This window comes from Cydia fagiglandana, chromosome 22 (assembly GCF_963556715.1).
Source record: "Cydia fagiglandana chromosome 22, ilCydFagi1.1, whole genome shotgun sequence".
Lineage (NCBI taxonomy): Eukaryota > Metazoa > Arthropoda > Insecta > Lepidoptera > Tortricidae > Cydia > Cydia fagiglandana.
In genome coordinates this window covers 2,593,110-2,607,695 of record NC_085953.1, presented here as the reverse complement: position 1 = coordinate 2,607,695, position 14,586 = coordinate 2,593,110, and the positions used below count along the sequence as shown (strand labels likewise).

The following is a 14,586-nucleotide window of genomic DNA, read 5'->3' as shown; positions in this document are numbered from 1 at the left end:
TAGATCCATAAATAAAACCAAGTATGTATATATAAGAATAAATATTATATTTTTCTTTAATATATTATATTTACTAATTCAGCTCATCTAACAGGACGTAGCCTACGGTTAATGTCAACCATTTATACTGAAAATCGTAATTCAAGACCAAAAAAAGTAAGTCCATGTTGCCACTTTTTACTAGCGCGTCTTGTATTTATGTAAAAATAAGTAAATAAAAGTACTTTTTTAAATCGTAGGAGTAAAATTACCAATAAATAAATTAATTATCTTTGTGTGTTTATTTATAAAAAGGAATTTACTATTTTACAAACAAATTATTGCAGTGGCAACATTAATTGTCTTACTTTTTTTGGTCTTGAATTACGATTTTCAGTTTAGCTAATTTAATGCGTACTGTCGTACAGATATATAGGAGCGGCCAAGGTGCCCACAAGTATCTGCACACACCTGTATTGTCATGGCGTTAGAGTGCGTGTTCAGATATTTATGAGCATCTTGGCTGCTCCGATATATCTAATGGCGACTGACTATAATGAAATTGCGATAAAAGGATTGGTATTAAATGAAACTACTTTTTAGGCCAAGTAGAAACTACCTCGTATAAATAATAATTTCTTAAGTATATATAATTTATGTGCTAAAAAAAGGACGCAAGGAATTTCGTACTTTGAACCGGCTGTTCCTATCTCTATCTCACGCGCATAATTGTATTGCTGTCCCGCTTGCACAGTGCCATTGACCGCCGGCATCATGGGCGGGACAGCAATATAATTACGCGCGTGCGATAGAGATAGGAATAGGCGGATCAACGTACGTAATTCCTCGCGCTAGTCGTCCTTTCTTTATATCCATTATAGAATTAATTAAATATTCATATACCAAGGCGACCAAGCGCAAACAAAATTAAACCTTATGCACTCGTGTTAAAAGCGAAGTCAGGTTGTAAATAACAATAATAATTCATATTTATATTTACATTTAAGCCGAAAACTACCAAATTAAAATAAGTAAAAGGAAATAAAAGCCCAAAGTAAAAATAATCCTTTATTAGAATAAATAATAATCAATAAGGCAACAAAAAGTTATAAAATATTAATAAATCACGCTATTATTAAAATTTAGTGACAATTTAGCACATTTCCTACATTAAGTTAAATAAATCTTCTATATTAAATACTCTTAAATCTATTTACTATGTACTATGTATAATGTACTTAACCTTTTTTACTCCATTATTTACTGGTGAAAAGGTTATATTATAAGAGTCAAGGTAAGGTGTGCAAGACTACAAAAAAATACTATAAAAAGTATAGTACAGTCAGCCGCAGAGATAACTAACCCCCCTGCATTTGTTTGCAGGGGGGTCAACTATCTCTGCAGCTGATTGTACATTCCTGGCAAGTAAGGTTAACCTTTCGTATGCTACTCTAAAATGTTGGCTGTCCAAACGTGTCAATACTAAGACCCATTTGCACCATTCCACTAACCCGAGGTTAACCAGTTAAACCGTTAACTCAGTGTGAAATTGTACTGGTAACCATGGTAATTCTAGGTTTAACCGGTTAACCCCGGGTTAGCGGGATGGTGCAAGTGGCGCTAAGTGACTTGAAAGTAAAGATGTAGGGATGCACTCATCAGTGCTCAAGGATACCAAAGATAAACTATGACACAAGGCCTGGCAAGACCGAAATGTCCTATTTTTAGGACAAAAACAGTTCAAACTGATGGATACGGTCAATTATTCAAAAACAAATTAACTCCATATTTACTGTTAAAAAGAATCATTATGTCCTTTTAATAGGACACTCATAAAAACCTAATAATTTCGCTTGCAAAGACAGAATATATACAAACCCATACCTATTCTCATTAGTATACCAATCACACGATCATACAAAAATATACATTATTTCATTTTGTACAAGACAATCTCTCAAGGCGAATCATAAGGCGAGGCTACGCCTGTCTGATAAATACGAGTACAACAGTACATTATATACTATATATGGGACATCACAACCGGAAGACATACTGTTTATTTTCTAATACTGTGAAACGTCACAACTAAACCCCTTATTCAAAAATTAAGCAAACTTATGTTTAATTTTATTACCATTTAAAACAGAAATATCTAAATGACAGATACGGACAAACGTTTATCAATTGCTTGTTAGACTTGACAGGAGTTTATGAATAACGAATGTGAACTGCATGTTATGAATAATAAATTTATTTTCATTTCATTTCATTTAACGCCGTAAGACCGTACATACAGTAGTAGTAAGGCCCAATGTCCTTTTTTTAGGACACACATGAAATCATAACGGCCAAGAAGGACATTTTAACTTGCAACATTGCACAGTACACAAATACCTACATACAAAGGGGTTTAAACTATCAGCAATATTTTGGCTGTAAAATAATATATATATTGACAACTTGACTCATACGACATCAACTTATTGGGAAGACAAGAAAATAAACCTAAATTCATAAATAAAAACTGTTACTAATTGTTCTTGTCTAATACAAAATGAATCGCACCATAACTCCCTTACTAACTACATCCATTCTTAATTGTAACTAAAGCGCCTAAAATTCAACCTTATATTTAAAGGCATAGGGTGGATATTTAAAGGCCTGCTACTTAGTATACCAACCATTATGTAGTCATAAAAAGGCCATTGACCCTATAGCAAGAGTTAATAACCTTTTTATATACAAATATTTGACACGAAGTATAATTATACATTGCATAGTACAGTCGCCATCAGATATATCGGAGCGGCCAAGGTGTTCACAATATCTGAACGCGCATTCTAATGCCTTGACAATAGAGGCGTGTTCAGATATTTGTGAACACCTTGGCTGCTCCGATATATCTGATGGCGACTGTGTGTTACGCATAACTTTATATTACGAAATAGCACGAATATATCAGATTCTTGTAAATGTAATATTATATAATTAATTCTAGTATACAAAAATACATGATATGAATTAACATACGGTTTTCGAACACCATTAGTAGAAAAAACTTACTAGCTGCCAAATTATGCCGTAATAGTGCATTACGATTCAAGTACGAAAAGTAGGAAATTACCTATTCGCACGTGTGTCGTACATCATTTTTTACACTACATGTGGCCATTTGAATTTTTGACATAGGCACGTAATGTGCTAATGACCGCCCTAGGGCAGTAAAGTAGCACCATTTGTACTGTAAAAGTTCATTTAAAAGCAGTATATGACAAGAAAAAAACAACGGGTTGCACTCCGGGAGTGCCGGCAGAAGTGAAGACTCAATGACATTGTAACAGTTTTTCGATCAGGTCACGTGTCCGTCTTACGAAGCGTCTTACGCTGTCGCGAGTTTAACATTTTTCCGCCATCACAAAAAGTGCACAGCGCCGCTAAAGAAGTTTTCACTTCACAACCATAATAATACTAATAGTGTTCGAAAACATTTTATTAGCATCAATTTCTACACCTATATTATATTATAAAGCACTAGCACATGGCACTTACTTTCCTCATCACACTTTGTTCAAAAAATAATTCGTTGTAAAAAAAAAATGCCAGCCGCCAAGCGATTTTCATCCTTGTAGAATACACATACAGTTTAATTTATCTTTTTACTTGACGGTGAACGAACACAAATGTAAAAAATGTTTATGATTCGTTTCATAACTTATGAAAGTGTTACTAAAATATTATTAATTGCATGATCGAACGTACAAAAATAAACTAAAATGTAGCAGACATGTTGCTTTATAAAAATGGGTATAATTCTGTTACATTAAGGTTCACTTTTGTATAACAACCTAAGGTATAAATTATAAGTATTATAAATATTATGCGATCTCATGCAGCTTTCCAGATACATTTTGAACTTTAAAACTAAGACGATAGAGTTCAATATGAATGCTTATAAGAAATCTGGGGTACAGAACCAGTAAAATATAAGTAAAATTAAATAACACATTTTTATGCTGTGTTGGTTGATTATATTCACATACTTGTATTGCATTGATTGTGGAAATTTAGCACTAGGTATTATGCATATCGTTGATTCGGAAGGTTTAGATCTGATGATAGATCTGATACCATGCAATCATTACAACATCTAGCGACCTTCACCAAGGAGGAGTTTTGGCCGAAGGGTGCCAAGTTCCGGCGGTTCCGCGGCCGGATCCCTGACACTGCGGGGTTGCGAACTGCATCGCAGCCATAATTGTGTTTTTAGTTATAACCTCGTGCCGCCCAATGTACATTAGGATGTACACTTCGTTTCGATGGAATGTGAACCTTAATTAAAAACAAAGTAGGTAGAATTTCATTTGTCTCCAAAATTATTCGTACAAATGAAATTAAACCTAATTGAAAATACAATAAGATTCTAACTTCCTTGGCTATAATTTTGTATGGTGGGCGGCACGAGGTTAAGATATATTTTGTAATAATATCTATGCTAGTTTTAAGGTCAATAAGACCTAATACGGTAATAGGGTAATGAGGGATCTATGGGCCAATAGTTGCCTGAAAATAAATGTTTTCATTCATTACGTTGATTATGCAGATTTAGATCTAGTACCAACGCCCACACTGTTAACTGTACATCGGTGGACCTTATGCCTTTTGTAATAAGATCTACCTATGTACAGTTAGCTTGCTGTTTGTACACAACTTAAGTACCCCTTTCCTTCGCCTTAATGCTGTATAGAAAGGTATCAGTTCACTTATTACATTATTTCTTGGTAGATATTAAGATCTGGTACCATTGCGTTAATTGTACGTTTAGATCTGGTACGGTTGAGTGTAACAATATGGATGCAAAAACCATCTCTAAAATATGTCCCATAGGTCTTATATCAGCGACTTAGGAACTATGGGACATATGTTTGAATAAGGTGTGTAGACTCATATTTTTACACTTGACTGTACATTGGTGAATGACGCACCCAGCGAAGCCTGTAACTTCCTGCTCGGTTCTAATCTCGATAGAGTACCTATGTTTCTATTCTAGTCTGTGGTTTTACAGATCTGGCTGCATAGAAGTACATTTTTATGCAGTGGCAAAAGATATATATCGCATTTACTTCTCGCATACATTTAGATCTGGTACCATGGCGAGCGGCGCACCCAGCGAAGCCTGTAGCCACCCTGCTCGGTTCTAATCTTGATTGAGGCGCCTTCAGCCGCCTTTACTGTCTCTTTCACCTGATTAAAAAAGAAAAATATTGTAAGTTTACATACATACATATAATCACGCCTATTTCCGGGGGGGTAGACAGAGACCACGGATTTCCACTTGCTACGATCCTGACATACCTCTTTCGCTTCCTTCACTTTCATAACATTCATTCATTTTGGATGATAAATATTTAATAACATTCATTTGCATTTGAATTGGTTTGTTTTTTTTTTTGATATTTTATATTTAACATTTGCTTCGGGTTGGTGTGGTGAAAATTTTTGTGTTTCACTCGGGGGCAAATTTTGTTTAACCCTCGTGCTTTGAAACCCGAGTATTGCAATGTTCAATATTCCAATTTTGGAATCTTTCGCTTGCTCGGGTATCAATATTAGCACGAGCGGTTAAACAACAACTTTGCCCCCTTGTAAAACAAATAACTATTAAACATATAAATAACTTACACTCTGCATCAGATTTTGTGCGTTTCCGACCAGCATCTCCGTCGCTTCCTGGTCTTCCTCGCTCCCTGTAAAACAAAATAAGTATTTAATAACTTAATTCTACTTGAATGACCAATCCATGACGCGTTGGCGTTGGTTTTGCGTAGGAGATTCGTGGCTCGTCATATCGTCGGGTGACAAACAAAACTCACTAAGTACTATCAAAAAATTAAAGTAAAAATGATAGATAGATAGATATATAGATATATAGATAGATAGATAGATAATTTCTTTATTCATACCCACAATATACACGCACATACAATGCACTTTATTACACTTGTAATTGTTTATTGTCCAATAATTTCAATGATGTTAGTTAGTGACTTTTGCTTGTCACCTGACGATATATATTCGTGTGTTTAGTAGTGTGTTTTGAACTCTTATAAAAAATATTTTTATTTATTTATTTATATGAGCCTAGAGTGTCCCACTGTTGGGCAGAGGCCTCCCTCCTCCCTTTCCACGTATCCCGGTCTTGACCCGTCTCCCGCCAGTTCTTATCAAAGGCGTCAAGGTCAACTCGCCAACGCCCTCTAAATTTCTTAGCGTTTTTCCGCTTTGTAGAGGAAAGGGACTATGAACACATAACCCGCCGGGCGGGTTCCCGGCACTCAAAGTGTTAACCCTTTAACATTCCTTTCTAGTCATTCGATTTCGAACCGTAATTCTTATAGTAGAGATGAGTTTTTGTTTTAAGTATGATGGCAAGCATGTTGCCGCTTCGAACTAAAGGGTTAATTTACTATGAGAAGTGTGGTGTATATGCTATGCATTATTATGAGTGCTATAAATACCAGTGGCGGCGCGTCAAAAATAACCATAGGCAAGCCGGAGCTAATTTTAGGCTTACATATTTCCTTTACAACTCTGCTCAAACGTCCGAAAACAGGCAAGCCGGTGGGAATAGGCTTTTATGGACGCGCCGCCACTGATAAATACGGTGATTTCAGTGCTTATACGAAATGTCTTGAGCAGACATAGAAGTCATTGCGACAAAATAAAGTGATTGACAAAATGAAATATCGACATGTCTGTTATCGATGTTACCTTAACTTTATCATAGATATTTATAACACTGTATAATATCAATAACTTAATAACCTACCGCGAAGTACACAATACGTTCGATATCTTCTTTGATACTTTTGTTAGTTTTTTATTCTTTTGGCCCTGTATACTACAGTTTACGTTTTTATTTTTAAGTACACTAAATAAACATTTAACAATTAGAATTTTGACATTATTTGATGAGCACGCAGTATGTAAATAGTTGGCTTTTATTATTAAGATGACAATTAATTTGTCATCTTAATAACTCTAATCTCACGTTAAATATTTGTATGCCTCATACGGCCAAAAGTGGAGCACTTAATTATATGTATGTAACACCTGTTTGTAACACTACCTGCTTTGAAAGTACTTAATAAAGATATTATGTACCGGTATGTTTGATTTGCGTTCTTAAAATTTGTCAGTAATTTAGCAAATAGAAGTTACATCTTTTAATTATGAATCTGTTACAGACTTATCGATAACAGATTTATCGATGTTTCATTTTCTCAAACACTCGTGCGACAAAAACTTATTCTATCTGGTCTTGAGTTTGACTACAGTGAGTATACAGTGAGTATTTGATGAGAACACGGTGCAACCACATAGCCCAGCGGTAAATACCTTTGAAATCCGCCATGCCGACTGTTAGGAAGCAAGAAGCATAGTTAGCGAAGCAGTAATTAGTTATTATTTAAGAAAGATTTGATCCGGATTGCCAAAATGTTACATTTGTCTGAATTGGGCAAATGGTTCGTGAAACTTAGTTTAGATTCAATGGTTTACACCAGCGGTCGGCAAACTGCGGCCCGCGGGCCGCATGCGGCTCGTGAATCTGTCACTTGCGGCCCGTGTGCCGCCTTGGCTATTTCGTATGTAATAGTGACAAACGACAATGCCTCGTAAAGTCATAAATATTAACAAAGTACGGCCCGCGTCATCTGCGTTAACTACTATGTGGCCCTTGGCTGCTAAAGGTTGCCGACCACTGGCTTACACCGACGTATTTTCCTTTTTTTTTTCAATAAAGCAACGTTCAAGAAAAGAAAGTATTACTCGTCAAGTTTAAGTAGGTGTAAAATAATAAAAGATATAGCTATATAATATAGCATTCTTTTTTGTCAAATACAGTCTGATAACACAATTAGGTGTATAATAATATTAACAGTGGCGAGTGTTAAATGCAGAATTATTTGAACAAGTATAAAAATTTAAAGTTGAATTAACAGAAAATTTAAAAACAAGGCTATATCGTCGAGTGACAAGCAAAAGTCACTAACTAACACCATTGAAATTATTGGACAATAAACTGTGTTACAAGTGTAATAAAGTGCATTGTTACTTTAATTTTTTGATAGTACTTAGTGACTTTTGCTTGTCACCCGACGATATTAGTATAGAAATTCAAAGTAAAGAGTAAAAAATGTGTGAATGACTAACAATAGTAGCATAATAATATTATTGTAATTCGCTGAAAGCTTCAAGAAAGACACTTTACCTTGGGCTCCCAACATGGTAGCCTTGACAGTTGAGAGGATCTTCAGCTGAGTGCCGATAGTGGGGATGCGCTCGCACACTTGCAGCAGGTTCTGAAATAAAACGGGACATTTAGATCACATGTTCGGATAAAATGCTAAGAAAAAACCGGCAAAGTGCGAATTGGACTCGCGCACGAAGGGTTCCGTACCTTTACGCAAAAAAACAGTAAAATAATCACGTTTGTTTGGCCGGTTTTTTCTTATTGCCACTTCTAACATCGAGTATGACTTAAAGGAAAACCGACACAAGTATTTTGTACTCACGGTCCTAATTCAGTGAGTTTAACAGGAGTATTTTTGATAGATACGAATCAAACAAAGAAAAACTCTACTGCCATATACTTACGCTCCTAATTCTCTTGCCAGTGCACTCCAGGGCTAGTTTCTTGGCGAGCCTCGTGGCCTCTTCAGAAGCTTCGGCGATCTCCTTCTCCGTTGAAAAACCAACTCTATATCAAATACTTACGATCCTAATTCTCCTGTCGGCGCTCTTTAGATACCGTTTCACTACCACGTCTACACGACACGATACAAACGAATAACAACTCTACTGTCATATACTTACGGTCCTAATTCTCTTGTCGGCGCTCTTTAGACCCAGTTTCACTATCACGCCTAAATAAAGGACTCGATGCAAACAAATAGCAACTCTACTGTCATATACTTACGGTCCTAATTCTCTTGTCAGTGCACTCCAGCGCTAGTTTCTTGGCGAGCCTTGTGACCTCTTCAGAAGCTCCGGCGTACGCCTTCGCCGTTGAAAAACCAACTCTATATCAAACACTTAAGATTCTAATTCCCTTGTCGGCGCTCTTTAGATACCGTTTCACTTCCACGTCTAAAAAAGTCGATACAAACAAATAACAACTCAACTGTCATATACTTACGGTCCTAATTCTCTTGTCGGCGCTCTTTAGAGCTAGTTTCACTATCACGCCTAAATAAAGGACTCGATGCAAACAAATAGCAACTCTACTGTCATATATACTTACGGTCCTAATTCTCTTGTCGGTGCACTCCAGCGCAAGTTTCTTGGCGAGCCTCGTGACCTCTTCAGAAGCTTCGGCGATCGCCTTCGCCGTTGCGATCAGCTCGCGCTTGCTACCTGCAATGGACAATGGACTTTAGCGGGTTGAAGATAGGGTTTATTTTAAATGGTCGATAATGTTGTATTTTGAAAATGATTATACAAAAAAAACTGAGTGCAGAAAAACATGCACTACATAGTGAAAATAAATGATGAAAAATTTATTATTAAATGTATACAACGAGTGACAAAACATGAATAACATTATGACGATTTAAATCATTTCATCAATGCATTTCAGAAAAAGTCCTGATACTCGTAACTCAAACAAAGATTGAAAAGAATGAATCTGAACCTGTGCTTATTCATTATGGATAGGATGGTTGCACTTTTATCGTCTATTGCGCATGCGTCACTCTCGCACTTCTATACTTAGACGACTAAAGCGCGACCATATTAGGCCCGCTATAGTTCAAGTCATAAAAAAAAGTTCAAGTCATTGAAAAGGGTTAAATCAGAAGATAACCTAATAAAAAAGATGTACATAAATATACCTAAATATTATTGCTGATAACTACTAATTATTCTCTAGTTGCAGCTAAAATAAACTCTAAACACATACACACAGGGTACACATTGCAACAAGCAACTTACCACTCAGGTTCATAGCGACCACTGTCCGGAAAGCGGTGGGCAGACAACGATTACATGATAGCGATATATACAGACATGATATTATGTGATATTGTACATATATGCTGTTAAAGCATGGACACAGTTATATATGCATATAAGCCCCGTGCATGAACTATAGGGGGCAGCATAGGAGCCGTCAGATTTTTGACGCGAGGCGTAAATGTGTCGTTTATGCTTCCGATGTAGCCCACAAGATGGCAGAACCTACTATGCACAAGGAGACGTACCGAAGAGAACGGTAGATGGTAGCACTTGCATTGACAATGTACATGTGCACAGAAAATATAATGGTATTATAAGTTATTTGTTACGTTTTATTAATCTTATTGCGTGTATTGTAGATTTTCCGCACATTTGAATTTTGCGCGCGTCAATCGTGCAATGTTATTTCGTAAACGTTTTTTGCCCAGCCGGTTGTCTATTTGCGGCACAAAACAGGCTCAAAAATGATGGTATTGCCGTCCGTTTCTGCTCAACATAGCTAGGGCACTGTCGTGCTTCTAATTCCAGTCAGTGATGTACTTATAATTGATTATGACGTGTATGTACAATAGCTCACACAACTACTGGTATGGTATGACGGCGGTGTCCATACGAACACAAATAGTACATACTATATAGAAGCGCGCGGTAGGTTGTATTTGAGAAGTCCTGTTTGGCACGCAGGGAGTCTATACATACCCATATCATTAGTATACTGAATGCTATCTAAATGTTACATAAAGAGCAATTCAATTAGGTCACTTTATGTCAAATTCCCGTACAGAATAACCTGTTTTTATTGCTCTTTCAGATCATTTTATTTATAGAACTTTGATAAGTTAATAAATAACAAAACATAAATATACACTTAGGGCTCATTTAGATCATACGAGAACTCGCATGCGAGTTTCATTACATTGCGGGTTTTGGTCGGTCGGTTGAATTGGACGTAACCAACAGTCCACAATGTAACTAAAATCGCATGCGAGTTCGCGCGCCGTCTAAATCTGCCCTTATTTTTTCGAATATCAATAGGCATAGACGCATAAGTTTTAAAACTTAGTAACAGATTAATTTTTGCAGGAAGCTAAGCTTAAATTAAGCTTTAAGCTTTGATTAATTTACATATATTTGTATAAGTTTAAAGCCAATTGTTACAATATGCCAAGCCGGGACGATATATCCTGAGACAGTCAGCTGCAATAGTAGCTAGTCAAATCTGCAATTCTCTAATACTTTTACAAACAATGTACGATTAGTATCTGTGTATAACAAAGTACGTACAAATGCGAATTTTCTTAGGACTCTTTTTTTTTTTATGAATGGGCTTACTCATGGCCACAGACTCGCATGTGTAAGATTTTTTTTCTGTCACAATGGATTTAAAAAATAATCATATGATTGACTTGAAACAGTTCATGAAATGCCCCTGTGTGAGATACTTTTCAATACCAACTATAGATATTTGTTAAGCTATTGGAGGATGACAGATATATAGGTAAATAGATTGAGGACGGTGTTCTATTCGCTACTATTGGCGCCGACTGTACTAGGGTTATACTCTGAAAGAGACAACTTTTGTTTTTCTGTGTGTGTATGACTCACAAATATTGTATTTTTAGGAGCTTCGTTTGGTATTCCACCCCCAATTTCTTGGTCCGATGTGTATTTGGAGCATTCCACGGGCTGTCCCTTCCCACTTATATCCTGCATTTTATTTCCTGTGTTGCGACTTTTGCATTTTAAAGCTGGCGATTATTTATCTGTGCGTATTTTTGACCATTTGTGATAGAAAAAGAAACTCTTATGTCTGCAAATCTTCAAAGAATTCGCGTTTGAACGGGACAACGGTATACAATTTCCTGGAAAGCTCCATTTTCGTCTCATATTTCGAATTGGACAAATTGGACAGGTGGAATACCACCCTTAGAGAAATAAGAAGGAAATGAAAGACATACCCTTAGAATCGGAGCGTACGAGTTCGGACAGGCGCGCCATGAGGATAGCCATGCGTTTGGCGGCGGCGATGATCTCGTTGTCTTTGGACGACCACTCGCGCACGGCCTTGTGGAGGTTGTGCGCTGCCACCTGAGAAACAAGTATTAAAATTAAAAAATAAAATAATTCAGCCTATACAAATATGTCCCATTGCTGGGCACAAACCTCCTCTTATGAGCGAGAGGGCTTGGGCTATAGTCGCCACGCTTGCTTGCTCGCTTGCTGTGAAATTCGAAAGAATAAAATTTAGTCATAAGGTTGATATTCGCTATGAAGTTTAGATTTGATTCCATTGATGCAATTTTTGTAATAAGAGTCTATTTTATTCATATTATTGTGGTTACCATCAAGCTCCCCTCATGGGCCACCAAAATTATTATTTACATCACGCATTGGTAGAATGACAATAGATGTTTGCAGAAAAAAAAAACACAAGTAGAGGTAAACAACAAGCGGTCTTATAGCTAGCGATCTCTTCTAGACGACCTTGAGGTATTTAATGTGTGTTTATGGATTACTTTGTTCTTAAAAGCAACTCGCCTTAAATTTGTATCTTTTTCCTAATCATTAACATAGTTAATCGTCGACCCTAAAAGAACACGTGCCAGGGCTTCGTAGATGGACCTTATTTTATCAAGGTCCAAAGTCACTTATAGGTCGATCGGGATGCGACTGCAAGCAGTTTCATAACAGTCGTCCTCTCATAGGCCACCAATATCTTACTAACTTTGACTGGCCATATATCGTCAGGTGACAAGCAAAAGTCACTAATGACTAAAAAAAAATTAAACAAAAATCGACCTTCTATTAGTACTAACACGGTTCACTATGGTTATGAACTCGTGGTGGTACTTAGTGACTTTTGCGATATCAACCTTAACGCACCGAGATAAGGTTCAAAGTGGCTCACCAGAATAGGTTGGCTGGGATGCGGCTGCCTGCTGAATATGTCCTCGCCCTCGTCGTCGGTGTCGGGCGGCGGCGGGCGCGGGGGCGGCGCGCCGCCGGCGGGCGGGGGCGGGCGCGGGGGCGCTTGTTGCTTGGACACGCGCAGCGCCGACAGCGCCTCGGGCAGCGCCGGCGGCGGCGGCGGCGGCGCGTAGTGGCGGGATAGAGCGGATTCCACGGCGGAAGCTGCGTTGATGATCTGTGAAAAAAAACAATAGTTATTTGTTTTACAAGGGGGCAAAGTTCTTGTTTAACCGTTCGTGCTAATATTGATACCCGAGCAAGCGAAAGATTCCAAAATTAAACCACGAGCGTAGCGAGTGGTTCAAAAAATGGAATCTTGAGCGTTGCGAGGGTTTCAAAGCACGAGGGTTAAACAAAATTTGCCCCCGAGTGAAACACAAAATTTTTCACCACACCAACCCGAAGCAAATATTAAATGTAAAATATCAAACAAAATCAAACAATATCAAATCCAAATGAATGTTATTAAATATTTATCATCCAAAATCTTCACTCAAAAGTCAATTCTACCAGCAAACATAAGAAAACAACTCAAAATTTGCATTTGATTACTTTGCCTCACATGTGAATAAAATGCAACTTTGCTATTAGTTTTTGAAGTGCAAAGTTAACCTTTCCGAGCTGGTGTGGTGAAAAAGAAAGTTATTATAGGTTGTAACAGGCGTGGCTCACTCCGCGATTTCGTCGCTTTGCTACAGGTAGCTAAAAGTACATCCGTTTCACACCAATTTTAGTGGCTAGCCATAAGCCGCGCGTGGTACTGTCGCCACCTTGCGGCCATATCTGCCCTGATCGTAACAGATGCGTTTTATTAGAGAGTAAGTCTTCTGTACCTAGTACTATTATTTATTCTGTAGTTGTGGTTTTGACATTGTACCTGCGGAACACATAATTTTCTTATGCTTTACTATCCGTCAGCGGTCGGCAACAGGCGGCCCGCGAGCCCTCCTGGCTATTTTATCACTGTCTGATAAAGTCACAAATATTAACAAAGTGCGGCCCGCTTCAACTTCGTTAATTACTATGTGACCCTTGACTACTTAAAGGTTGCCGACCGCTGCTATCCGCCAATCAGAGTCTGTTTTCAGAATTAGTCCCATAGTAGGTAAAAGTTGTTTAGTGTGATCTATATAGCTACCCCGCAAAGTGTAGCTAACCGTGTAACAAACCGCTTTTACATATCTTACCTCAGAATTAGCCTGCCGCCACGCAGGCGCTTGTGAAGAATTTCCCAAGGCCACGGCCTTAGCGCGGTGCACGGCCGGGGCGATAGCCGCTTGCAAGCGTTGATGTGCGCTGTTAAGCAAAGTGTAGCTAACCGTGGAACTAAACGTTTTTACATATATCTTACCTCAGAGTTAGCCTGCCGCCACGCGGGCGCTTGTGAAGAATCTCCCAAGGCCACAGCCTTAGCGCGGTGCACGGCCGGGGCGATGGCCGCTTGCAAGCGTTGATGTGCGCTGTTAAGAGCGCGAGCGACTTCGGCGTCCTCAGTGTTTTCGCGCTCAGCGCAAAGTGTAGCTAACCGTGTAACTAACCGTTTTTAAATATCTTACCTCAGAATTAGCCTGCCGCCACGCGGGCGGTTGTGAAGAATCTCCCAAAGCCACGGCCTTAGCG

The 14,586-nt window shown here is 38.0% G+C and overlaps 1 protein-coding gene across 1 annotated transcript in view; it reads right to left on the bottom strand.

Moving 5' to 3' along the window:
- Positions 1-1,034: 1,034 nt before the first annotated feature.
- LOC134675562 (vinculin) overlaps positions 1,035-14,586 on the bottom strand; it is an 83,011-nt gene continuing 69,459 nt past the window's right edge. The window contains exons 19-24 of the mRNA XM_063533842.1: positions 12,905-13,141; positions 11,955-12,084; positions 9,284-9,396; positions 8,252-8,342; positions 5,662-5,726; positions 1,035-5,223 (exon numbers count right to left, since the gene is read on the bottom strand). Coding sequence (XP_063389912.1) covers positions 5,116-5,223; positions 5,662-5,726; positions 8,252-8,342; positions 9,284-9,396; positions 11,955-12,084; positions 12,905-13,141 — 744 coding nt within the window. The 3' untranslated portion in view covers positions 1,035-5,115. The remainder of the gene's footprint in view (positions 5,224-5,661; positions 5,727-8,251; positions 8,343-9,283; positions 9,397-11,954; positions 12,085-12,904; positions 13,142-14,586) is intronic.